Source organism: Dipodomys spectabilis, unplaced genomic scaffold (assembly GCF_019054845.1).
Source record: "Dipodomys spectabilis isolate Male_0828 unplaced genomic scaffold, ASM1905484v1 ptg000018l, whole genome shotgun sequence".
NCBI lineage: Eukaryota > Metazoa > Chordata > Mammalia > Rodentia > Heteromyidae > Dipodomys > Dipodomys spectabilis.
The window spans coordinates 10,864,700-10,889,134 of record NW_024870695.1 but is presented as its reverse complement, the minus strand read 5'-3'; the positions used below and the strand labels follow the sequence as shown (position 1 = coordinate 10,889,134).

The following is a 24,435-nucleotide window of genomic DNA, read 5'->3' as shown; positions in this document are numbered from 1 at the left end:
AAGGTGTTTCCTGGTTCTCCTTCAGTGGGGGAAGCTTAGCTGGTAAGAATTATGGAAAAAGAGAATGAGGAAGGCAGGTGGTGGGGAACTTGGCTTCTGTGGAATCCCCAGGCCTTTCCATATCCAAAACTTTGACTCTGAAGTCACAGCTGTGATTCCCAAGCTACACACACACACACACACACACACACACACACACACTTTTTTTTTTTTTTTGGTCAGTGGTGGGGCTTGAACTCTGGGCCTGGGCCCTGTCCCTCAGCTCTTCAGCTCAAGGCAAGTCCTCTACCACTTGAGCCACAGCACCACTTCAGGTTTTCTGGTGGTTTATTGGAGATAAGAGTCTCACGGACTTTCCTGCTCGGGCTGGCTTTGAATTGTGATCCTCAGATCTCAGCCTCCTGAGTAGCTAGGATTGCAGGTGTGAGCCACTGTTGCCCAACAAAGCATACTTTTTAAATTTGGAGACTCAAAAGATGACACCCTCCAGACCTGGGAGGCATTCTCAACTAGTTCACCTTTCTCTCTTGCTATTTATACTAATTGTTAGTGAAATGAGCTCCCTTCCCATAGCTTAGTCCACTCCTTCCCCTCTCCACAGCTTAGCATGCTCCCTTCCTAGGCAACACTAGGCCCATTTAGTAAAGGCAGTCAATTATCGGCCTCCAACCCCCTTTCCCTTGGGATGGCACTCTTCTGGGGCAGCTACCACCATATAAGTCAACAAGAGCCCCTTGGAGTGACCTTCAGGTCCGGACAGCTGCAGGGCCCCTTATCTACTATTTGGACAGCAGCCATAAATCCTGGTCTGCCATGATGGAGCCCCTGGCCCTCCCGTCCACACCAGGGTCACAGCCTCCTAGCTAGCCCCTTCTAAACCTCCTAGGTTATATAGGTCACCCCAGACAATAACGGGCACTTCTCACTTCTCCCTTGTGAGAAGGGGTCTTGCCAGCCCCCTTTCCAGGCAATAAACCTTTCTTTGTTCTCTGTAGCTTTATGTGTCTTTTTTTTTTTTTTTTTAAACCAGGGCTGAGAACCGAACCCACGGCCTTGCGCGCGCCAGGCGGGCGCCCTTCCGCTGGGCTAAACCCCCAGCCCCTTTCTTTGTTCTCTGTACTGGCTATCTGTGTGGTTTTCTGGCAAAGTCCAAATAATCTAATAACACGAATGACAAAAACGGAAGCCATGGCTCACGCCCGTACTCCTGACTGTGATGTGGAGATCACAGTTGGGAGCCAACCCTGGGCAGGCAAGTCTATGAAACTCTTATCTCCAATTAGCCACCAAAAAAGCAGAGGTGGAGCTGTGGCTCAAGTGGTAAAGTGCCAGTCTGGGGGGGGGGGGGGGCGGCGCTCAAGGACAGCACCCAGGCCCTTAGTTCAAGCCCCAGGACTGGCACCAAAAAAAATAAAAAAAAAGAAGGCCCAGCTGTGGGATTTCCAAGGCCTGGGATTTCCCGGCCCACTCTGGCTGCCCCTGTGTCTCTGGTCAGGCCGCAGTCCCGGGACGCTCCCGCGGAGCCACAGGGGCTAGACAAGGGGGACCCCACGATCGGGGGCGCCACCCGGCCTGGCCGGCCTGCCCAGCCCTCGCCGGGGAGCCAGCGGCTGGGGGCGGAGGCAGGGAGGGAGCGACCGGGGCGGGGAGCGGCGCTGGCGAGAGCTCGCGCGCTGTGTTTGGTCTGTCGGAGGCAGCTGACCTTTGAGGAGGAAATCGCTGCTCTCGGCTCCTTCCTGTAGTAACAGCCTCAGCCGCTGCTGCTGCTGCTGCTGCTGCGGGAGCCCAGGCCGGGCCGGGAGCGCGAGCCGCGGGCGCACAGCAGCCGGCCCCGCCGCCGACGGCCGGGCCCCGCCAGGTGGGTGGCCCCGGGCGCACGGCGCATGGCGCGCGCGCGCCGAGAGGGGGGCCACGACCCCGCCATCGCCCCCGCCCCCCGGCGGCCAGCTGGGTGCGGGGCAGGGGTCTGGGGCAGGCGGCTTCGATGGGGGGAGTTTCGGGGCTGCAGCGGGGAGGACGGACAGGGGGCAGAGACGAAGGCGGGGCGGGGGGGGGGGGAGTGAGAGGTGGACAAGGCCAGGCAGTGGAAAGGGGGCTGGACCCAGGATGGGGGAGACTGCCCAAAGAGGGGAGCATCTCTCTCCCCAGCCCTCTCTTCTTGACAGCCCGTCCACGTGCCCGAGGGGACCAGGCCATCTCTCTCTGCGTTTTGCCCTAACTTTGGGTTAGAAAAGACCCGCTTACTAAAACTTCAGCTTCAGAGTCTCGGGTGTGGGGTGTGGGGTGAGGGGGTGCGTATTCTTGCAGTCCTCTCTGGAGCGGGCTTGTGGGCTTCTGGCATCAAGATTTCCTTTCAGTTTCTAGCAGTTCTCCCCCCCCCACCCCCCACTTCTGGGGAAGCCCCGATGGGGCAAAGGGAGAGGAAGAGGGGGAGGGCACCTGCCTCCCCCAAACCTTGGCAGGTTCCTAGTTGGAAGGGAAAAGTGGCCTGCCCCTCCTCACCATCTTTCTTCCCGCACAGGAAAGTATGTATAGGGAGGATCCCGACCTATAACCATGGCTTCGGTGGGCAAAGCGGGGTAAGGCACAGGCCTCTAAAGAGAAGAGGCCTCATGGGTCCTGTGTTCACCCTAGGTGAGCAGCCATGGCGGGCTGGATTCAGGCCCAGCAGCTGCAAGGAGATGCCCTTCGCCAGATGCAAGTGCTGTACGGACAGCACTTCCCCATCGAAGTGCGGCATTACCTGGCACAGTGGATTGAAAGCCAGCCATGGTAGGTCTCCCCTGTCCTAAGCCCTCTACTGTGGCTCCCCACCATCAAAGTCTTTGGGCCTGTGGATCTCCTCTTTGTGGTTTGATGTGACTCCCATCCTGTCTGTCTTCTGTCCCTGGAAAGGGGAACAAGGAAATGGGACACTCAGAGGGGAAATAGGACTTTCCTACACTTCCATGCCCTGTGGAGTTACCAAGAACAAGTCTGGTGGGTCCCTAGAGTGCCCTGAGTCACCCAGTCTGGCATTCTGGAATCATTCTTGGTTCCTGGCTTCCCTACCCAAGGAGGTGCCACAGGATGTTCTTTTCTCTCCTCTGCCCTATCCCAAGGGATGCCATTGACCTGGACAATCCCCAGGACCGAGGCCAGGCCACCCAGCTCCTGGAGGGCCTGGTGCAGGAGCTGCAGAAGAAGGCGGAGCATCAGGTGGGGGAAGATGGGTTTTTGCGGAAGATCAAGCTGGGACACTATGCCACGCAGCTGCAGGTGGGTGTGAAGGCTGGGCTATCTGCAGGGTGGTAGTACCTGCCTTTTCTTCTAGCAGCAGCACCCTAGGGATTTTTGCTAGCCTGGCCACTGACTTGCCATATGACCATAGTATACTGATAATTTTTCTTCAATTTCCCCCACCCCCTCCTTCTAAGTCAGATCTGCCAAATTCTGGTAACCTATTACAAAAGCAAGTGTGTGTGTGTGGGGGGGGGGTGATGCCCAGCAGGGAGTGTGTGTCCCCAGCAACAGTGGGTGGATGGGTAGAAGGGAGGGTAGTAGAAAGAGTCAAGATGGCTTTGCTATCAGAAGAGAGACTGATGGATTCAAGAAATGAGAGAAGGAAGCAGCCAGATTCCCTGCCCATCTTGAAGCCCTTTTAAAGGCAAGAGAGCTGCTGATGAGAGACAGAGGTGCCCTAGAGGCAAACACCAGATAAAATACTTAAATCAGGGGATTGGAACTAAGATGTTGTCTTCTCCTTTATATAGGAGGGGGAGTTTTGCGGAAACAGGAAAGAGGTGTGGGTGGTAATCATGGTCAAGCATTTATTGGAATTCCCTTGTATTTCTTAGAGAACAACTCTTACATCCAAGCAGCAAAATGCCAGGGAGATAAATAGGAAACAGGAGAAACCTGAGGGGAAGCAAACTAAAAAACCAGGGGGAGGTGCCTGGTGGAAAGCACCGCCATGTGGGCATCAAGCGTACAGAGTCTTGAGTCATCTGCTCTCCCACTTGTTTGCCTCTGGACTGGTACTTACCCTTTCTGGGCATCAGTCTTGACCATGAAATGAAGGGAGGTAGCCAGGTACTTGTGGCTCACACCTGTAATCCTAGCTACTCAGGAGGCTGAAGTCTGAGGATCACAATTCAAAGCCAGTCTGCCCAGGAAAGTCCATGAGACTCTTATCTCCAAACCAACCACCAAAAAAGTTGGAAGTGGAGCTGTGGCTCAAGTAGTAGAGTGCCAGCCTTGAGAGAAAAAAAAAAAAAGCCAAATGCCCAGGCCCTGAGTTCAAGCCTCCATTAAAAAAAATAATGGGAAGAGTCATTTCTGTGTGTCTCCAGTGCTGTGAGTGAAAGAAAGTTGACAGGAAGTTTGGAAGCGCTTTGTAGCCTGTGGGTCTTCAGTTCCTTTAAACAAATGAAGATTTGAGAAAAATACAGCAATGACAAAACAGAGATATTTGAGGTTTCCTAGGGGAAGCTGAGCAGAGGTTGAAGGAGAGGAGGCAGTGGCCCTAGCACGGGGACCAACACAGCTAGAACACAGGGTGGCTACTATTGCATTCTTTCAGAACACATATGACCGCTGCCCCATGGAGTTGGTCCGCTGCATCCGGCACATTCTGTACAACGAACAGAGGCTGGTCCGAGAAGCCAACAACGTGAGTGTCCCTGGGCGTGGGGAGAGGCAGGGAGATCCTACCATGTGCCTTGCTGTCTGGGACACAACTATGGTTATGTAACACTGGCACGAGGCGAGTACCAAGGAAGGGACCTGGGCCATGTGAGAGGCAATATTGCATGCTGGTGTAACCTGACTCCTGGGTTCAATCCCTAGCTTTCTTTGCTGTGTGACTTGAGAAGGTTACTTAACCTCTCTGAGACTTTATTTCTTTTTTTTTTTTCCTTTTTCTTTCTTTCTTTCCTCTGCTGGGGCTAGTTTTCAACCAAGTTCCTTGGATCTCAACCTCCTGAGTAGCTAGGATTTCAGGCCTGAGCTTCTAGGACCCAGAAAAGGATGAGTTTGATAGCCTATATGTGAGGGCAGGAATCACGGCCTCACATTCCAAAGCTTGCAAGTAGTCAGAAGCTTAACTACCACCACCACCCCACCCCCCCATCTCTGGCTTACTACCACCACACAGCTACCTGTAAATGCGGCCTGATTGAGAAATGCAGGTCTGTAGCATGGTGTTGAAGTGCCTGCTTCAGAGGATTTGGTGTCCGAATATTCCAGACTGATGGCACAGGAAGGACCAAGGCCCCTGCTCCAGGCACATGGCTATGTATGTGTTCAAAGAGCAGAGGCAGCGTGGGAGCTGGGGTAAAGGCCAGCAGAGGTCCCTGCTAGACCTGATGAAGCTAGGAGAAGAAGGTTAGAGTTTATTCTGAGAGCAGGTATTTGGAAAGTTCCCAAATACCTGGTTCTTCTCAGTCAGAAATTAAAGGAATGTTGAGATCTAAAGAAGCCTCCTTAAGACTTCTCCTATGACTTCATTTTGGGATCCCCAGAATGTCCTCCCCAATTCCTTAAGCCACGTGGCACTGATGGCTCACATCTGAAATCCTAACTACTCAGGAGGCTGAGAGCTGAGGCTCACTGTTCAAAGCCAGCCTGAGCAGGAAAGTCTGTGAGACGCTTAACTGCAATTAACCACCAGAAAACCGGAAGTGGAGCTGTGGCTCAAGTGGTAGACCACTAGCCTTGAGCAGAAGAGCTCAGGGACAGTGCCCAGGCCCTGAGTTCAAGCCTCATGACCAACAACAAAGAAAAAAAAAAAAGGAAAAAAGAAAATCAAACCAAAGCTCCTGCCCTTTCCCAATAGAAATTCTTGCTATACCTGCCAAATAACCTGTTTCTCTTCTCTCTCCCCCCCTTTGGGCTCTAATTCTAGCAAATGAACCAAAGAAGCCTTCCTTCCTACCCCAGAGTTGGGATTTGGAGTCTGTAATACTGGTGTCCCCTGACGCTTTTCCCCCTCCTCTCTGCCCAGCACATTTCTTACTTCCCCCCTCCTTCTGTCCCTAGTGCAGCTCACCTGCTGGCATCCTGGTGGATGCCATGTCTCAGAAGCACCTTCAGATCAACCAGACCTTTGAGGAGCTGCGACTGGTCACGCAGGACACAGAGAACGAGCTGAAGAAGCTGCAGCAGACCCAAGAGTACTTCATCATCCAGTACCAGGAGAGCCTGAGGATCCAAGGTGAGGCTGGGCAGCAGGGTGAGGGAACCATGTGTGTCCTTACCAGGGGGAGGGGGAGGAAGGAATATTCTGTGACCCCTTAAAAAGATCCATTAGGATAAGGTCAATGTCTGTCTCCTCAAAGCCAGAGGTCATGGCCCTCAGTGTTGTTTTGTTTGTTTCATTTCTTTTCTTTTTCTTTCTTTCTTTTTTGTCAGTTGTGGGGCTTGAACTCTGGGCCTGGGCACTGTTCCTCAGCTCTTCAGCTCAAAGCTAGCGCTCTACCACTTGAGCCACAGTGCCACTTCTGGTTTTCAGGATGGTTTATTGGAGTTAAGAGTCTCACGGACTTCCTGTCCGGGCTGGCTTTGAACCACAATCCTCATATCTCAGCCTCCTGAGTAGCTAGGATTACAGGCATGAGCCACCAGCACCCAACTTTTTTTTTTTTGTCGGTCGTAGGGTTTGAATTCTGGGCCTGGGTGCTGTCCAGCGCTCTTCAGCTCAAGGAGAGTGCTCTACCACTTGAACCACAACACCACTTCCAGTTTTCTGAGTGTTATATTGGAGATAAGAGTCTCATGGACTTTGTTGTCCAGGCTGGCTTTGAACCAGAATCCTCAGATCTGAGCCTCCTGAGTAGCTAGGATTATAAGTGTGAGTCCTGGGCGCTGGGCTGTTTGTTTCATTTTTTGTGGTGGCTTTGGGGTTTTGAACTCAGGAGGGCCTCAAGCTTGCTAGGCAGGTGTTCTGGAGCTGGAGCCAAACCTCCAGCTCATTTTTGTTTTAGGTATTTTCCAGGTAGAGTCTTGTGGGTTTGCCCCAGTCTCAGACTGAGATCCTCCTGATATCTGCCTTCCACGTAGCTGGGTTTAACAGAAATAAGCCAACTTATTTGGTGCTTCTGCTACTGGCCAAGCACTATGCTCTAGAGTAAACTCTGCATCATGTATAATTTGACTCAGTTCTAGCAGCAAGCCTGTGGACCAGATAGCTTGTTGTTTCTATTTGTCTGATGGTACTAGGGAGGTTCAGAGAGAGCTCAAGACTTGGCCTAGGTTGCCTATAAATCACAGAACCAGGTCCCAACTAGAGATTTGTCACAAACTCCCTGTATCTCACTAACCCATATTCTCTCCCATATGGTAGGTAGCCATTGAAATCTGAGTATGAAAGGAGATGGGCAAAGTGAAGGACTTGGAATAGGAGACCCAGGTGGATCCAGGCTGGGGAGGGATGGAAGTCCAGGGGGTTTCTCCTTCAGCCTCATGGATAGCAATACTACTTATGCTTCCTGAATAACTGGGATGACAGGCACAGACAACTTGCCCAGCTTTTTAACTGGCTGACATGAAGTATCTTGAAGTTTTTGCCTAGTGTGGCTTCCAACTATGATCCTTCTAATCTCTGCCTCTTGAGTAGCTCTGATCACTAACGTGAACCATTATGCACAAATTCTCATTTTTCTTGTGATTAATTCTTCCACCTGCATGTTGTTTACAAGTGTGTTATTTAATTTCCACTTATTAATTCCTAGATGTTGTACTTTCATTGATTTCAATGTTATCTTCTTATTGAATTCTATTATGATTCCACTCTGACTGGAGAAGCTATTCTATGTGGTTTCAGTCCTTACAGTGTGTGTGTGTGTGTGTGTGTTCGTGTGTGGTGAGATGAACTCAGCATCTGGGTGCTATCCGTCAGCTTATTTTACTCAAGGCTAGTGCTCTACCACTTTGAACCACAACTCCACTTCCAGTTTTTAGGTGGTTAAATTCTTCAAACCATGATCCTAAGATCTCAGCTTCCTGAGTAACTAGGATTACAGTCATGAACCACCTAGTGCCTAGCTAGGTGTGTGTGTGTGTGTGTGTGTGTGTGTGTGTGTGTGTGTGTGTGTGTGTGTGCGCGTGCGCCAGTATAGGACTTGAACTCAGGACCTCACATTCTTGCTTAGCTTTTTCACTTAAGACTAGCACTCTACTACTCAAGCTACACCTCTACTTCAGGCTTTTTGCTGGTTAGTTGGAGATCTCTCTTTAAATTGTATGCCCAGATTGGCTTTGAGCCCTGATCCTCAGATCTCAACCTCTTGAGTACCTAGGAGTACAAACATGAGCCACTAGCCCCCAGCTCAAGAGCTCAGCATCTGCTCTACCTTGGTAATGCATCTTGTAATTGAAAAGAATGGATATTCTTTGGTTGTTTCATTCATAAATAACAACAATAAGGTTAATAATGTTAATGGGAGGCTGGGAATGTGACTTAGTGGTAGAGTGTTTGCCTAGCCTGCATGAAGTCCTGGATTTGATTCCTCATTACTACATAAACAGAAACAGCTGGAAATGGTGCCGTGGCTCAAGTCGTAGAGTGCTAGCCTTGAGCAAAAGAAGCTCAGGGACAGTGCCCAGGCCCTGAGTTCAAGCCTCAGGACTGGCAAAATAATAATAACAACATCAACAATAATAATAATGGGAAATGTAAATTTCAAGAAAAATTTAGTGAGTAGAATGAGTTGTTTTTCATGTAGTCATGTGCTATATGACATCTCGGTCAGCAATGGACCATATATATGACATTATATATTACATAGCCTAGGTGTGTAGCAGGTTGTACAAGTAAGATGTGTAAATGCACGCCCAGCAAGGAGTGTACATATACAATCTCTACTGTTTGCACAATGACAAAAATCACCTAATAGCACACATCTCAGAATTATCCCCATCCTTAAACAATTTGTGATTGTATTCTCAAATCTCTTTAGTATTAGGCTTAATAAAAGACAGCTGGGTCTTATTGTTAAAATGTAATACCTTGTAGCCTGGAAAATTCCACTGTATATTTGCTAGATATTAAGATGATGGTCTGGGCATGGTGGCAGCTGTAATCCAAGGTCTCTAGAGGCCAAGGCAGAAGGATTAAGAATTCCAGGCTAGCATGGATTATGTAGTGAGATCCTGTCTTAAAAACGCACACACACAAAAAAGGTAAATGAGGGCTGGGAATGTGGCTTAGTGTAGAGTGCTTACCTAGCATGCATGAAGCCCTGGGTTCGATTCCTCAGCACAACATAAACAGAAAAAAACCAGAAGTGGCACTGTGGCACAAGTGATAGAGTGCTAGCCTTGAACAAAAGACGCTCAGGGACAGTGCCCAGGTCCTGAGTTCAAGTCCCAGGACTGGCAAAAAAAAAAGGTAAATGATGTCTTATAAATTTTTTGAAAAAAAAAATTCACTTTGTGGAACCTTTCAGGGATTCTGAGAAACACTTTGAGAAACACTGATCTTGGTCTTTATTTGTTTAGTTATTTTCCTAATTGTTTTGTCAGTTACTGAAAAGGAAAAAAATTCTAGTATAATTATGGAATTGCCTACTTTTTTCTTTATATGACTTGAACTAATATTAAATGTAGACATATTTACACTTATGACCTTCTTATAGATTCATATAACCATTTTGAGATGTTTTTCTTAATATCTGCTAAGTTTACTTCACTAGAAATGAGCAAAGTAGGGCTGGGAAGGTGGCTCAGTGGTAGAGTGCTTGCCTTGCATGCATGAGGCCCTGGGTTCAATTCCTCAGCACCACATAAGCAGAAAAACCCAGAAGGGGCGCTGTGGCTCACATGGTAGAATGCTAGCCTTAAGCTGAAGAGCTGAGGGACAGCACCTAGGCCAAGAGTTCAGGCCCCATGACCGACAAAAAAAAAAAAAAGAAAAGAAAAAGGAATTAGCAAAGTATTCCAAGGTATGGGAGTGCACCTGTAACCTCCACTACAGAAGAAATTAAAATATGTAGGACAATCACTGTGGGGCACTGGAAACCTTACTCAGGAGAATGAGATCTGAGGATCCCAGTTCAAAGCCATCCTGGGCAAAAAAGCCCATGAGATTCTTATCTCCAGTAAACCAATAAACTACTCAGAGAAAGCTAGAACTGGCCCTGTAGCTCAAGTGGTAGAGTACAAGCCTTAAGGACAAATTGTTTCAGCAACAGCACCCAAACCCTGACATCAAGCCCCAGGACAGGCAAAAAAAAAAAAAAGAGGGGGGGCATGTGCCAGTAGCTCACACCTATAATCCTAGCTATTCAACAGGCTGAGTTCAAAGGCTGTCCTGGCAAGGAAAGTCTGTGAGACTCTTATCTCCAATAAACCACCAGAAAATTGGAAGTGGCACTGTGGCTCAAGTGGTAAAGCTGTAGCCTTGAGCTGAAAAACTCAGGGACAGTACCCAGGCCCAGAGTTCGAGCCCTACGACGAACAACAGCAACAAAAAAGAAGAAGGAGGAGGAGGAGGAAAAAGGGGGAGGAGGAGGAAGGGAAGGAGGAGGAAGAGGAAGAAGAGGAGGAGGGGGAGGAGAAAGAAGAAGAAATAACAAGTGAAAAAACAAAAGAGCTAGAAGCAGGACTCAGTGGTAAAGCTCCTACCTAGCAAGCATGAGGCACACAGTTCAAACCCCACTATAAACAGCAACAACAAAAGGATATGTACATATCCTTGACTTTAGCAACAGCTCCACTTCTGGCTTTTTGGTGATTAATTGGACATAGGAATCTCAGAGAAGCTGGCACTGGTGGATCATGCCTCTAGTCCTAGCTACTTAGTAGGCTGACATCCAGGATCTCAGTTCAAAGCCAGCCCAGACAGGAAAGTCCATGAGACTCTTATCTTCAACTAACCACCAGGAAACCAAAAGTAGAGCTGTGACTCAAAGTAGTAGAGCCTTGAATGTAAAGAAGCTAAGGGAGAGCACCCAGGCCCTGAGTTAAAGCTGCAGGACCAGAAAAAGACAAAAAGAAAAAAGTCTCAGAGACTGTACTGCCCAGGCTGGCTTTGAACCACAATCCTCATATCTTAGTCTCTTGAGTAGCTAGGATTATAGGCATGAGCCACCAGCGCCAGCTTATGATATTTAAAATTTTGTTATTTCCCTTTTCAGTTTTTGTTCCACTGTTTATCTTTACTACTTTATTATTTTTTTAGAAGAGCATTTTTATTCATTTGCTTTGTGTGTGTGTGTGTGGGGGGGGGTTGTGGGGCCTGAACTCTGGGCGTGGGCACTGTCCCTCAGCTCTTCAGCTGTAGACTAGTGCTCTACCACTTGAGCCTCAGCCCCACTTCCGGCTTTTTCAGCTTATGTGGTGCTGAGGAATCGAACCAGGGCCTCATGCATGCAAGGCAAGCACTCTACCACCGAGCCACCTTCCCAGCCCCTGATTCATTTACTTTTTTGGCAGTTTTGTACTCCGAACTCAAGGCCTCATGCTTGCAGGAAGGTGCCCTACTTTTGAGCCACACCCCCAGCACTTTAAGTTCTCTTCTTACCCAAATTAGTGCTTTTCTGTACACCAAGGGAGCATAATGACTGACAGGAGGTAGATGTTGAGTCAGTGTTGACAGGATGGTTCTAGCATCTTCCATCTGAAAAGGATAGCCTCTTCCTGCACTGGGAACAGGAGATATCAGCATTGACAGTGACAGGGTTTATGATCTTGGACATAGGTTTTTGTTGCCTGGGTGGGTTTGGGCTTGGATTCTAGCTGGGATTGGCATACAACACGTGTGTGCTGTCAGTCTGTCCCCTTTGTCCAGCTCACAATTACAAACATGGACCAGGGCTGGGGATGTGGCTCAGTGGCAGAGCACTTGCCTGGCATGCACAGGAATCATGGGGCCATCCCCAGCACTGCAAACAAGCCCAACAAAACACAGACTATGGATCTGTTTGTACAAGGCAGGGCATGCTCGACCGGTGGTGACTCTGGGCTGCCCTGGCCTCCTTCCCATATTGCCTGCAAATGGCCAGTTGAGACCTAAGAGAGTCATGTGCATGGGAGGCTGGGCTCAGGGGTTGGGCTGCCACTCACTCCCTGAGGAGGGGACAAGGGCAGGATCGCAGAGGGCACTGTGAGGATTGCCTGCTGTGTTCTGAGTCTGAACAAGACTCCAGCTACTCAGGGACATGGGAGATGCATTCCTGAGCCCCAGTTCTGGGTTCTTCCTGTCTGTCTAGCATTGCTTTCCTCCATGTCTGGGGCATGAGACGGGTCAGTGTGACATGGTACCCAGAGGCCAGCCAGGCACTCCAGAGAGAAGTGTCAGGACACACATGGTCTTGATTCTCTGGGTGAGGCTGCCTGGGCTGCTTGAAGGCTGTGGGGAGGAGCAATGGCCCCAGCGCTGGAAACACTGTTGGGAAGGGGATGGGGGAGAGGTGCCAGGATTCCCCAACTTCACACATGGGGGCAGTGAGGCCCAGCAAAGAGGGGTTTCCTTGAATTCCCCCAGCTCTTAAATGGCAGGCACACTTGTACCTTGGTCATTTGGCACCAGGCTGTGCTGTGTGGGGCAGATTCCTCTCAGCCTTGTGTGTCCACTGCCCAGAGGGCAGCAGGGATGGTGGCAGGGCCCTGAGGCTGCCATCTCAGGAGCCCTTCATCTTTGGGCTCTGGTTGCTGGGAGATGGGGCTTGCCACAGATGGGTGACCCTGAGGGTCGCTCCAGAACAGATGAGTGCATCCTGGGGGCTCCCTGCCGGCACCGGGAGATGATGGTGGTGGGTGTCCTGTCTGTCCTCTAGCTCAGTTTGCCCAGCTGGCCCAGCTGAATCCCCAGGAGCGCCTGAGCCGGGAGACAGCGCTGCAGCAGAAGCAGGTGTCCCTGGAGGCCTGGCTGCAGCGCGAGGCACAGACTCTACAGCAGTACCGCGTGGTGAGTGGGGCCTGTGACCCTGGGCTCCCGGGAGGGAGCCCCTCAACCTGAGTCCTTGGGGACCAGAGAGAGGGTGGGAGCAGGAACCAGGAGAGCAGGAGGCCTGCCTGTCTTCCTAGGGGGATTTGTGAGACAGAGTCAGGCCTGAGAGCAAACAGCCTCCTGGGCCTGGCTGCTGGGCGAGGCCTGCAGGGCTGGAGCATGGGAGGCCAACGGGGCCGCTGTCCCCTCTCCCTCACCCCCCCTCACCAGGAGCTGGCTGAGAAGCACCAGAAGACCCTACAGCTGCTGAGGAAGCAGCAGACAGTCATCCTGGACGATGAGCTGATCCAGTGGAAGCGGCGGCAGCAGCTGGCTGGGAATGGGGGTCCCCCCGAGGGCAGCCTGGACGTGCTGCAGTCCTGGTAAGGCTGAGGGAGGCGCCAGGGTGGGCTGGCAGGGGTGCCGGCTGCCTCTGCTGCCTCGGAGCAGCAGGCTTCCACTGTCTGGCAGCGCAGCACACGGGGTCCTGGTTCCTGCAAGACTTTGGTCCCTGTCCAGTGCCACCTCCCCCTCAAGGATGAGTCCTATCTTGGGGAGTGGGGAAGGGCTTGGGTGTGCAGTGACTCAGGCTGATTTTGAAAAACCAGGACGGCCCCTCCTGTGTAGTTCTTTACTTCTAGAAGGCAGACTCTGCTTCCCAGCAGCTCACAGGAGCGTGGTGAATGAACGCTCCTTGTTGGCTGGGTCTAGCTTCCAGGGTGGAGCTTTGTTGTGGGTCTCCCAGCGCCTGGTGAGACTTGCAGGAGAAGCCATTGTCGAAGCCCCGTGGGCCTTGGGTGTCTTGCAGGTGTGAGAAGTTGGCTGAGATCATCTGGCAGAACCGGCAGCAGATCCGCAGGGCAGAGCACCTCTGTCAGCAGCTGCCCATCCCCGGGCCGGTGGAGGAGATGCTGGCTGAGGTCAACGCCACCATCACAGACATCATCTCAGCCCTGGTGACCAGGTGACTGCTGCCTCACAGCCAGGTCCACCGGGGCAGGGTAGATCCATGGGTGGACAGGTGGAGGTCCAGGTGCTGTCTAGACAGGGACCTCCCTCAGTCCTGCTCTCTCCCCACACCCCACCCTGGATGGTCCTAGTTACTCTGGCTGCTTGGGGATTCCCTCATCCAGAGTCTGTTGGTGGGAGCTGCCCCCAAACTCAGTCTACCCTCCCTGACCATGGGAGGGGGACAGGGGAAGGAACCCTGGGAACAGACACAGCTCCATATGTCTCCCTCCTGCAGAGGCCAATGGGAAGCTCCTCCCCTCCCCTCCAGGAGAACTCCCTGCCCTTTCCCCTGAGCCAGCCCCTGGTCATCCTGTGGCCACTTGTGTCCCCTGCAGCACGTTCATCATCGAGAAGCAACCTCCTCAGGTCCTGAAGACCCAGACCAAGTTTGCAGCCACCGTGCGCCTGCTGGTGGGTGGGAAGCTGAACGTGCACATGAACCCACCCCAGGTGAAGGCCACCATCATCAGTGAGCAGCAGGCCAAGTCCCTGCTCAAGAACGAGAACACGCATAAGTGAGTGTGCTCACCTTGCCTGCCTCTCCTGGTCTGGGATTAGCTACGGCTTGTCTCCCTCCATTCTTGCTGGTACCTTTACCTGGATGGTCTCTCTAGGTTCCTCTGTCTAGTCCTCCTGCCCAGAAGCCTTCCCCATTCCTGCCCATACCCAGCACATAGTAGGTCAGCCTATATGTGACTGTCATATGTAGACAGGCTTTGCCAGTCTCCTCAGTCTACCTGCTTACTAGCAGCATAGTGATTACGGGAATAGCTGTGTGACTGGAGACCTGAATCAGGGCTTGTGGAGGGGTTCACATTCCAGGTGGTGGAAATTTTTCAGTTGGTCTCAGGAGGCTGCTAGTGACAGGGATTGTAGTGGGCAGAGCGCATGTGCTGTGTTCTAAAGGAAGTGTGTGGAGAAGGCATAGGTGACTTGCAAGCGCCAGGTCGGAGCTGGCCACTCACAGAGTGTGCAGCTGATGATGAGTTGTGAGAGCAAGTGAGTGATTACCCAATTACACACTATTCCTGAGTACCTTCCTTGCGATGTGGGGCTAGCATGAGGAAGGCGATGACTGCTCCCCCTGTCCTGCAGCTCTCTGGGTAGCTAGGAAGCCAAGAGAATAATACTTCTTCCCTCCCTCTCTCCCTCCCTCCCTCCCTTCTTTGCTTCCTTCCTTCCTTCCTTCCTTCCTTCCTTTTTTGTGCCTGTTCTGGGGCTTGAACTCAGGACCTTGCAATCTTAGCTTTTTTGTTTAAGGCTACTGCTCTACCACTTGTAACACCTCTACTTCCAGAATTTTGCTGGTTAATTGGAAATGAGTCTCTTAGATTTGTCAGCCCCCCCACTCACTTTGAACCAGGATCTTCAGATCTTAGCCTCCGGAGTTACTGGTATTATAGGCACGAACCCCTGGCAGCTAGCTGAAAAAATACATTTAAAACAGCAACAACAAAAAAAGTCAGGTACCAGTGGCTCACACCTGTAATCCTGACTACTTAGGAGGCTGAGATCTGAGGATTACAGTTCAAAGCCAGCCTGGGCAGGAAAGTTCCTGAGATTCTTATCTCCAATTAACTGGCAGAAAACCAGAAGTGGCGTCGTTGTATGTGGCTCAAGTGATGGAGCGCTAACCTTGAGTGCAAAAGCTGAGGGACAGTACCCAGGCCCAGAGTTCAAGCCCCACGACCAACAAAAATAAATAAATAAGACAGTCTCCCAAAGTGATATTGGTCATAGGAGGGAGGGAGTGGGAGCTAGCAACACCAACAGGTGATTGAGGATTGAGGATGGCCTTTTTTTTTTCTTTTGCCAGTCCTGGGGGTTGAAGTCAGGGCCCGGGCACTGTCCCTGAGTTTCTTTGTTTTTTTTGTTTTGTTTTGTTTTGTTTTTTTTGGGTCCGGTCGTGGGGTCTGAACTCTGGGCCTGGGCGCTGTCCCTCAGCTCTTCAGCTCAAGGCTAGCGCTCTACCACTTGAGCCACAGTGCCACTTCCGGCTTTTTTCTTTTTGCTTATGTGGTGCTGAGGAATTGAACCCAGGGCCTCTGGCATGCAAGGCAAGCACTCTACCACTGAGCCACCTTCCCAGCCCTCCCTGAGTTTCTTTTGCTCAAGGTTACATCACTTCTAGCTCTTTCTGTTTATGTGGTACTGAGGAATCGAGCACAAGGATTCATGCTAGCCACACGCCCTTCCACGAAGCCACAGTCCCAGCTGTTCTATGGAGACATTTGAGTGTGAGACAGAACGAGGAGATAGTGGAAAGTGTTTGGGGTGACAGAAAGAGCATGTCCAAAGTCCTAAGGTAGGAATCCAGTGTAGCATGCTGAGTAGTCAGTCAAAACCAGTGTTGCTTTTTGCTTTTGTGTTCTGAGTTCTGGAAAGGGAACCCAATAAGACCAGGGAGCAAAGCAGCCTTGATCATGGAATACTTATAAGTCTTTTGTTGTTGTTGTTGTTTTGCACAAGGATTTGAATTCAGGGCTTTATGTTCTCATTAGACTTGCATGCTCATGGCTGTCACTTTACCACTTGAGCCAATCGTCCAGTCTGGCATTTTATTAGTTAAATGGAGAAAGATTTTTCTGCCTAGGCTGGCTTCAAATTGTAATCCTCCAGGTCTTTCTCTCCTGAGTAGCTAGGATCACAGGCCTGATCCACTTAAAATGGCTTAGGCCATTTTAAGTACACTAGATACTACCAGAGGCCCTTAAGTCCCCCACATCAATCTCAAAGCCTAAGCAGTTCCTAACCTACAAAGCTAGAGGGTTGTAGATATGGCTTAGGTGGTAGGGTGCCAGCATCAGATGGCAAGTCCACATCCTGGTCCCAGACAAAAAGAAGGGAGGGAGGGAAGAAGAGAGGGAAAGAGGAAAGAAGGAAGGAAGGGAGGGAGGGAGGGAGGGAGAGAGGGAAGGAAGGAAGGAAGGAAGGAAGGAAGGAAGGAAGGAAGGAAGGAAGGAAGGAAGGAAGGAAAGAAGGAAGGAAGGAAGGGCCGAAGGGCCTAAAGCTAGAGACGCAGACTTCATCCTCAGAGGCCTGGCCTTGGCACCTCTAGTTGATGGAAAAGCTAAAACCCCAGAGAGACCAAGAGATACTGGTAGGGATTGAGGGGCCTGGGCTGCTACAGGGCTGACCAGACTGAGGTCCCAAGCTCAAGGACAGGACAGGACCAAGCTCCTCACCTGGATCCCATGTGGAGCTGGGTCTACCCTCTCTTTTGCAGTGAGTATAGTGGTGAGATCTTGAACAACTGCTGTGTCATGGAATACCACCAGGCCACCGGCACCCTCAGCGCCCACTTCAGAAACATGGTGAGCACAGGACCCAGCCTCAGCTCGTTGGAAAGGTCTGCCCAGAGCTGAGTATTGGTAACTAGCTTCCATCTCCCTGTCCCCTTCCGGCCTCCTGCCCTGTAGTCTCTCAAGAGAATCAAGCGTGCTGACCGGCGGGGTGCAGAGTCCGTGACAGAGGAGAAGTTCACCGTGCTGTTTGAATCTCAGTTCAGTGTTGGCAGCAATGAGCTTGTGTTCCAGGTGAAGGTGAGGCTTCCATGTCTGGCCTGAGACTACCTGGCTGGTTTGGGAAAGCCAGAGCATTCTGATTCTTTCTAGGTTCCCCCCTCCCCCCAGTTATTCTGCCATGCTCTTTTAAGTCCACATAGACAAGTAGGCTGAGAAGAAATGGGATGTTCTTTTGGTTTGCCTGTGCATCGGATTCTTGGGCAGGGCTTGCGATTGGAATGGTAGGAGAGGAATGAGGGTAAAATGCTGTTCACATCTTGCCAACAGTTATTCCTTTGACTTCTATAGACGCTGTCCTTACCTGTGGTTGTCATTGTTCATGGCAGCCAAGACCACAATGCTACTGCCACCGTGCTGTGGGACAATGCCTTTGCAGAGCCAGTGAGTCCCCAGGGAGCCTCCACCTTGCCCTTCCCCCCCCTCCACCTCTGCCCCCCTCAGGCCTTAGGACATTCCCAAGGGTCCTAATTCCCCACGGCCCTGCTGAATAGCCTTTTCAGACCCCAGGACCGGAGCAGAGCTGAGAAGGGCAGCTGAGGTCTGGCTAAGTTCTAGAATCCTGAACTGGACTCTGAGCTGCTCTTACTTTGCTTTATGGCTGAGATCCCTCATCTCTGTCCAAGTGTCCTGGTCTGGGTCTTAATCTCTACTGGCTCACACTTCCTCTTCTCCTGTCCCTCTTTTTATTCTTTCCCTTGTCTTTCTTTGTGTCTCCTTTCTGGATGGTTCTCAGACCCCCCTCCCCCTCTCTCTGGGTCTCTGAACATCTCCCGTTTCTTAGTGGGTGGCTCTGGGTCTGGGTGGGGGTGACATGGGTATAAACATTTCTCCCTCAACTGTCTTCTCTTCCCCTTTATTCCTTCCCTCTCAGGGCAGGGTGCCATTTGCTGTGCCCGACAAAGTGCTGTGGCCACAGCTGTGCGAGGCGCTCAACATGAAATTCAAGGCCGAAGTGCAGAGCAACCGGGGCCTGACCAAGGAGAACCTCGTGTTCCTGGCACAGAAACTGTTCAACAGCAGCAGCGCCCACCTGGAGGACTACAGCAGCATGTCCGTGTCCTGGTCTCAGTTCAACAGGGTGAGCAAGCAGCTGCCAGCTACCTGCCTTTATCAGCAGGGTTCTGACAAGCCGTGTCCAGAGCTATGTCCCAGCCTCCATCCCCAAACATCCTCTCCTAGAGTCAGGAGAGATGGGAGCTCAGACGCCAAAGAAATGTAGACAAGAGGTGGGCACCCGTGGCCTGTAATCCTAGCAGGAGGCTGAAATCTGAAGATGGTGATTCAAAGCCAGCCTGGGCAGGAAAGTCTGTGAGATTCTTATCTGCAATTAACCCTCAACAAGCTAAAAGTGGAGGTATGGCTCAAGTAGCAGAGTACCAGGCTTCAGCAGAAAATCTAAAGAAATGAGCTTAGGCTCTGAGTTCAAGCAATAGTATTGGCAACACGAAAAGGAAGGAAGGATAGGGGCTGGGAAGTTGGCTCAGTGGTAGAGCGCTTGCCTTGCATGCCTGAGGCCCTGGGTTTGATTCCTCAGCACACATAAGCAAAAAGAAAAAAGCCGGAAGTGGCGCTGTGGCTCAAGTGGTAGAGCGCTAGCCTTGAGCTGAAGAGCTGAGGGACAGCGCCCAGGCCCAGAGTTCAGGCCCCATGACCGGACCCAAAAAATAAAAATAAAAAAAAAAAGGAAGGAAGGATGGAAAGGAGGGAAGGAGAGAGAGAAAAGGAAAGAAAGAAATGTAAGCCAGGGATCATAAGGAATTGTGCCCTTGGTGTAGTAAGCCAAAGCAAAATTATGGACAAAACCCAGAGCTTCCGTCCAATCCTAGATCTAATTTGAAGATCTAATCGAACTAATTTGAAGGTCCCTTCTACTCTCTGTGCTTCAGTTTTGCCCAGCTGTCAATGAGGGGATGGGGCAGGAATGTCCTTAAAAGGCTTGTCCAGCCTGGATAACTCTTTACAGCTCCCACCCAAGGGATTGTGGCACGTTCCTGTGTTAGAAGCATGGGGAGAGTTCACTCTGACTCCCTAGGACACCAGTAATGGGCTGTGTTTGTATATGGACTGCTGGGGGCCAGCTGGAGGAAGTGAGAGGAGGCCTGGTAGGGGCTAAAGGGCCCGGATTCATGGGCCTCCATGACTCCTGATGCTGGGTTTCCTGGGGCTCTCAGGAGAACCTACCTGGCTGGAACTACACCTTCTGGCAGTGGTTCGACGGGGTGATGGAAGTGTTGAAGAAGCATCACAAACCCCACTGGAATGATGGGTAAGGACTGGGGTACAGGCTCTGGTGACAGGTCTTGTTGGGGGGGGGATTCCAGAGACAGCAGCCTGCAGCCCAGCAATGACACCAAATGCTCTGTGTAACCCAGCGCCATCCTAGGTTTTGTGAATAAGCAACAGGCCCACGACCTGCTTATCAACAAGCCAGATGGGACCTTCCTGTTACGTTTTAGCGATTCAGAAATCGGGGGCATCACCATTGCCTGGAAATTTGACTCACGTGAGTGCACAGTTTGCTCATCATGGCCCAGTAAAAGGGACCCTATCTGCTGTTCCCATGCTCCCACTGTCCACCAGGCCTGTCTCTGTAGAAGGTTCTCTGGGGGAGGGGAGAGGGCAAGAGTAGAGCTCAGAGTGTGGGAAGAATGTTGCTTGAATATGTAGCCCTTTCCTGTCATTCTCCATGTCAGAGAATGTAAAATCACTGAACCCTCTCCCAGACTGTAGAAGTACTGGGCGAGTCTCTTATAAGTTGTCTGCCTTCAGCCATGACCAGTCTTGTGGGGGTGTCTACTCATCCCATTAGCTGAGCAGAATGTTCCAGTATCTACTTCTATGAACAGATGTGCGTGCAGGCTGGGCTTCCAGGGTCAGCTTGCAAAAGGCACATTTTGCAGCAACCTTTCTTAAAAATTCTATACCTGTGATCCCAGGTGGGGGTCCCCTTCTCCCCCTGCCATGGCTGGGCTTGTGGGAATGAGTTGTGTCTTTCACAGCGGACCGCAATCTGTGGAACCTGAAGCCATTCACCACGCGGGATTTCTCCATCCGGTCCCTGGCTGATCGACTGGGGGACTTGAACTATCTCATCTATGTGTTTCCTGACCGCCCCAAGGATGAGGTCTTCTCCAAGTACTACACTCCTGTGCTCGGTGGGTCCTAGGCCTGGTGGGGGCCCTTCCCTCCTTTCTAGACTGAGCCCCAGGCCGGGGCACTTGCTCAGGAGGCCATTTCCCTATGAGTTCTAGTGTCTGTGATGAAGAAGAGGATTACAGGGTTCACACCTGAGCAGCAGGAAAGTGAAATCCATCCCAGCTTTCTCCTCTGCTGAGCCAAAAGCTGGGGTGTTGCTCCTGAACCCTAGAGGAAGAGGTGGCAAAGTTGGGGGAGGAGCCCAGATAATCCCCACCCACAGATAGTGCTCCACCCTGTTTTTGTCCTGGTTCAGGGCCTTGACATTAGCTCTTGGCTTTTTCACTCAAGGCTAGTGTTCTACCACTTAAGCCACACCTCCACTTCCAGATTTTGTTTGTTAACTGGAAATTAGAGTCCCATGGCTTTTGTTGCTGGGGCTGGCTTCCAATGTCTATCCTCAGATCTCAGCCTCATGAGTTGCTAGAATTAAGGTGTGAGCCATGAGTGCCTGGCTGTGCTCCGTTTCTTTGCTTCTGGTGCCTGTCCTGGGGCTTGAACTCAGGACCTGGTCACTGTCCCTGAGCTCTTTTACTCAAGGCTAGTGCTCTACCACTTGAGTCTCATAGATGTTCCTGCCCAGGCTGGTTTTGAACTGCAATTCTCATATCTCAGGCTCCTGAGCTAGGATTGTGTGACTTAGCAGCACCCCGTTTCTGCTCCCTCTTTTCCTTTATTTATTTATCTGGACCTGGGCACTGTCCCTGAGCTCTTCAGCTCAAGGCAAACCCTCTACCACCTGAGCCACAGCACCACTTCCAGTTTTCTGGTGGTTTATTGGAGATAAGAGTCTCATGGACTTTCCTGCCTGTACTGGCTTTGAACCATGATCCTCAGATCTCAGCCTCCTGAGTAGCTAGGATTATAAGCATGAGCCACCAGCACCTGGTTCTGCTCCCTCTTAACCAATGGTTTTCACTGTTCCTCCAACTACAGTGCACAATGTCCTCCTCCACCTGTTACAGTTCTCTGTAGGACTGTGACATTACTTCTTGTTCTTGGGCTGTTTCTTTGGCAGAAGCGGAGACAGGGTCAGCGGAAGTAAAGGAAAAGAGAAGGGTTGGAAGCCATCCTTGAGAGTTTTGGAGAAAGTTTATGCAGGAGAGTTCTCAGGGTCATCTGGCGGGAGGCAAGAGACAAGTTTCCCTCCTACTTTCTTTTCACCATGGTTCTTGCCTTGGCAGCTAAAGCAGTGGACGGATACGTGAAGCCACAGATCAAGCAAGTGGTTCCTGAGTAAGCGTCACCCACTCCCAGTCTCCTGTCCCTCCTCCTTCTATGTCCCCAACATCCAACATGGCCACCCTCCCCTGCTGAGCCCAGCACCCCTGAGCCCCTGCGAACCTGATCAGCCCTTCTGGATCCCTAGGCTTAGTCCTATTTCATCAGCATCCAGGGCCCCATGACTAGAACCAGATCCCCAGGACTCAGTGGGGCACCTTGTCCTTCTGCACGCTGCAAATGACGTCACCACACCCCACATCAGCGCCACTGGCCTCATTGTGTTCCCTTCTGCAGGTTTGTGAACGCGTCTGCGGATGCCGGAGCCGGCGCCACGTACATGGACCAGGCGCCCTCCCCAGCAGTGTGCCCCCAGACTCATTACAACATGTACCCACAGAAGTAGGTCGTGTTCTTGTGGGGGTCCGTGGGGAGGTACTGGGAGCCTGGCTGCAGCTGGTCCCCTGGGCGGGGTGGGTGGGGGGCAGGGCTGGTAAGCAAAAGGAATGAAAGATCCTGGGGATCTGAGACCACTCAGGGAGGCCTGAGCTGAGGTCCAGCCCAGTGTGGAGAGGGTAAGGTCATCGATATACTAGGATTCCATCCTCCCTTTGGTACTTTCTGTGACCTTGAGAAAATTACTGAGCTTCTCTGATAGTGTCTTTAGCTGAAAAAATGGGGATGGTGGGCTGGGAAGGTGGCTCAATAGTAGAGCGCTTGCCTTGCAGGCATGAGGCCCTGGGTTCGATTCCTCAGCACCACATAAGCAGAAAAAGCCCGAAGTAGCACTGTGGCTCAAGAGGTAGGGCTCTAGCCTTGAACTGAAGAGCTGAGGGACAGCGCCCGGGCCCAGAGTTCAGGCCCCATGACCGACCCAAAAAAAAAAAATGAGGATGGTGGGCAAGAACAGCCATCTCATAGGTGAGGCGTTGGAAGGACTTGGTATAGAGTAGCTATTAATAGGGTTTTGGTTTGGCTTCATTTGTTGTTGTTTTTTATGCCAGTACTGGGCTTGAACTCAGGGACTCACGCTTGTTCTTGGCTTTTGTGCTCAAGGCCAGTGCTTGAGCCACATCTCTGCTTCCCAGAGTCGCTATCGATAGGGTGGTTGTAATGTAGAGGCAAGGTGAAATATTAATTTCCGTCTGAGCTGTGCGTGGCCTGGACTAGACATGTTGGGGTCTGGGAGACAGCAAGGGGAAGTGGGACCACCACACTGTGGGAGTCACAAAGACCCAGATTCTAACCCTGACTGCAGGTGACTCAGGGCAAGTTTCCTGACAGGACTGGGCCTCAGTTTCCTCCTCTGTGGCATGGAGTAGCTATCTACCTTTAGATAGAATGCTTAGTGATGCTGACATTCAATCAAATAGCCCTGCACATGGGTGTTACAGCATCAACATGCAAGGAGCAAGAGGAGAGGAAATGAACTCCTTGAGATCATCCTGTGAGGTAGCAAGACATGCAGGTGGAAGTGGAGCATCTCCCAGGGAGCCAATGACTGACAGCTGCCCAGCTGGGGGAGGGGAGGGGTGAGCGAAGAGCTCTCCTGCTCTCATTAACCTCTGGGCTGGGTGAAGGGGGCGGGCCAGGAGTTCATCTTACATCTTCTCTTTTTCAGCCCCGACCCTGTCCTGGACCAGGACGGAGAATTCGACCTGGATGAGACCATGGATGTGGCCCGGCATGTGGAGGAACTCTTACGGCGGCCCATGGACAGTCTTGACCCCCACCCTTCCCCACCTGCTGGCCTCTTCACCTCTGCTAGAAGCTCCTTGTCGTGAATAATTCTCTATGGAGACAACTTTCAACCTGAATAGTGTTTATCAGTTATGCCTGTAGTATTGCCCTGCATACTTACACCTTTGCAGGCATTATGTTGTGTGTGTGTGTGTGTGTGTGTGTGTGTGTGTGTGTGTGTAAGCGCGTGTGCACATGCACGCACGCTTGCTTGTTCACAAGGGGTGCCTGTCTCACTTTTGCTGTCCTAGCTATGTGGCTGCAGCAGCAATAGCTTTTGTTCGTTCAGATCAAGGTCTCCAAGGACAAGATCTCTCCTGGGTCTAAATGTCATGGGACACATTGCCATTGCAAGCAAACTGGCCCTCCCAAACCTATCCTTTCTCTGCTCAGTGGCTATTCAAGTGAAATTATTCCAGAAGAAGGAGGGAGATAGGGAAAGGCTACTACTCCTGAGCTAGAAGCCTCCTGTGTATTCATATATGTGTATTGAGTGTGCATCTGTCCTCATGCGCATGTGGTGGTCTCCTGCTTTCCCCTCTGCAGAAAGTCCATCCCCCCTCCCCCCCCCACAGTGTGTCTAGGCTATAACAATTCAAGTTGGGTTCATTGGAGTCAGAGCTGTCTGAGCTGCTCTGTGTACAGAGTTGCTTGGCCTCATGTCCTTGAACCAGAGCATGGGCTTCAAATCTGAAATGCCCTTCCCATATTCCTTTCTCTCTCTCCTCTCTCTGTCTGTGCCAGTCCTGGGGCTTGAACTCAGCACCTGGGCAATGTCCCTGAGCTTTTGTGCTCATGGCTAGCACTCTACTGCTTGAGCCACAGCCTCACTTCTGC

At 51.3% G+C, this 24,435-nt stretch overlaps 1 protein-coding gene across 1 annotated transcript; it reads left to right on the top strand.

Moving 5' to 3' along the window:
• The first annotated feature begins 1,796 nt into the window (after positions 1 to 1,796).
• LOC122103309 (signal transducer and activator of transcription 5A-like) lies at positions 1,797 to 23,669 on the top strand. The gene is made up of 19 exons (XM_042673852.1): positions 1,797 to 1,858; positions 2,635 to 2,772; positions 3,102 to 3,258; positions 4,562 to 4,651; positions 6,019 to 6,193; positions 12,756 to 12,886; positions 13,139 to 13,290; positions 13,716 to 13,871; positions 14,254 to 14,433; positions 17,145 to 17,232; positions 17,338 to 17,460; positions 17,731 to 17,823; positions 18,314 to 18,520; positions 19,614 to 19,708; positions 19,815 to 19,945; positions 20,442 to 20,597; positions 21,822 to 21,873; positions 22,156 to 22,260; positions 23,480 to 23,669. Exons 2-19 carry the CDS (start codon positions 2,645 to 2,647, stop codon positions 23,640 to 23,642), a joined length of 2,382 nt encoding a protein of 793 aa, XP_042529786.1. The 5' UTR covers positions 1,797 to 1,858; positions 2,635 to 2,644; the 3' UTR covers positions 23,643 to 23,669.
• The last annotated feature ends 766 nt before the right edge of the window (positions 23,670 to 24,435 follow it).

Coding starts and splice junctions, on each gene's coding strand:
- LOC122103309 (XM_042673852.1), top strand. CDS start 2,645: ATGGCGGGCTGGATTCAGGCCCAGCAGCTGCAAGGAGATGCCCTTCGC. Junction 2,773..3,101: donor TGGATTGAAAGCCAGCCATG/GTAGGTCTCCCC, acceptor CCCTATCCCAAG/GGATGCCATTGACCTGGACA. Junction 14,434..17,144: donor AAGAACGAGAACACGCATAA/GTGAGTGTGCTC, acceptor TCTCTTTTGCAG/TGAGTATAGTGGTGAGATCT.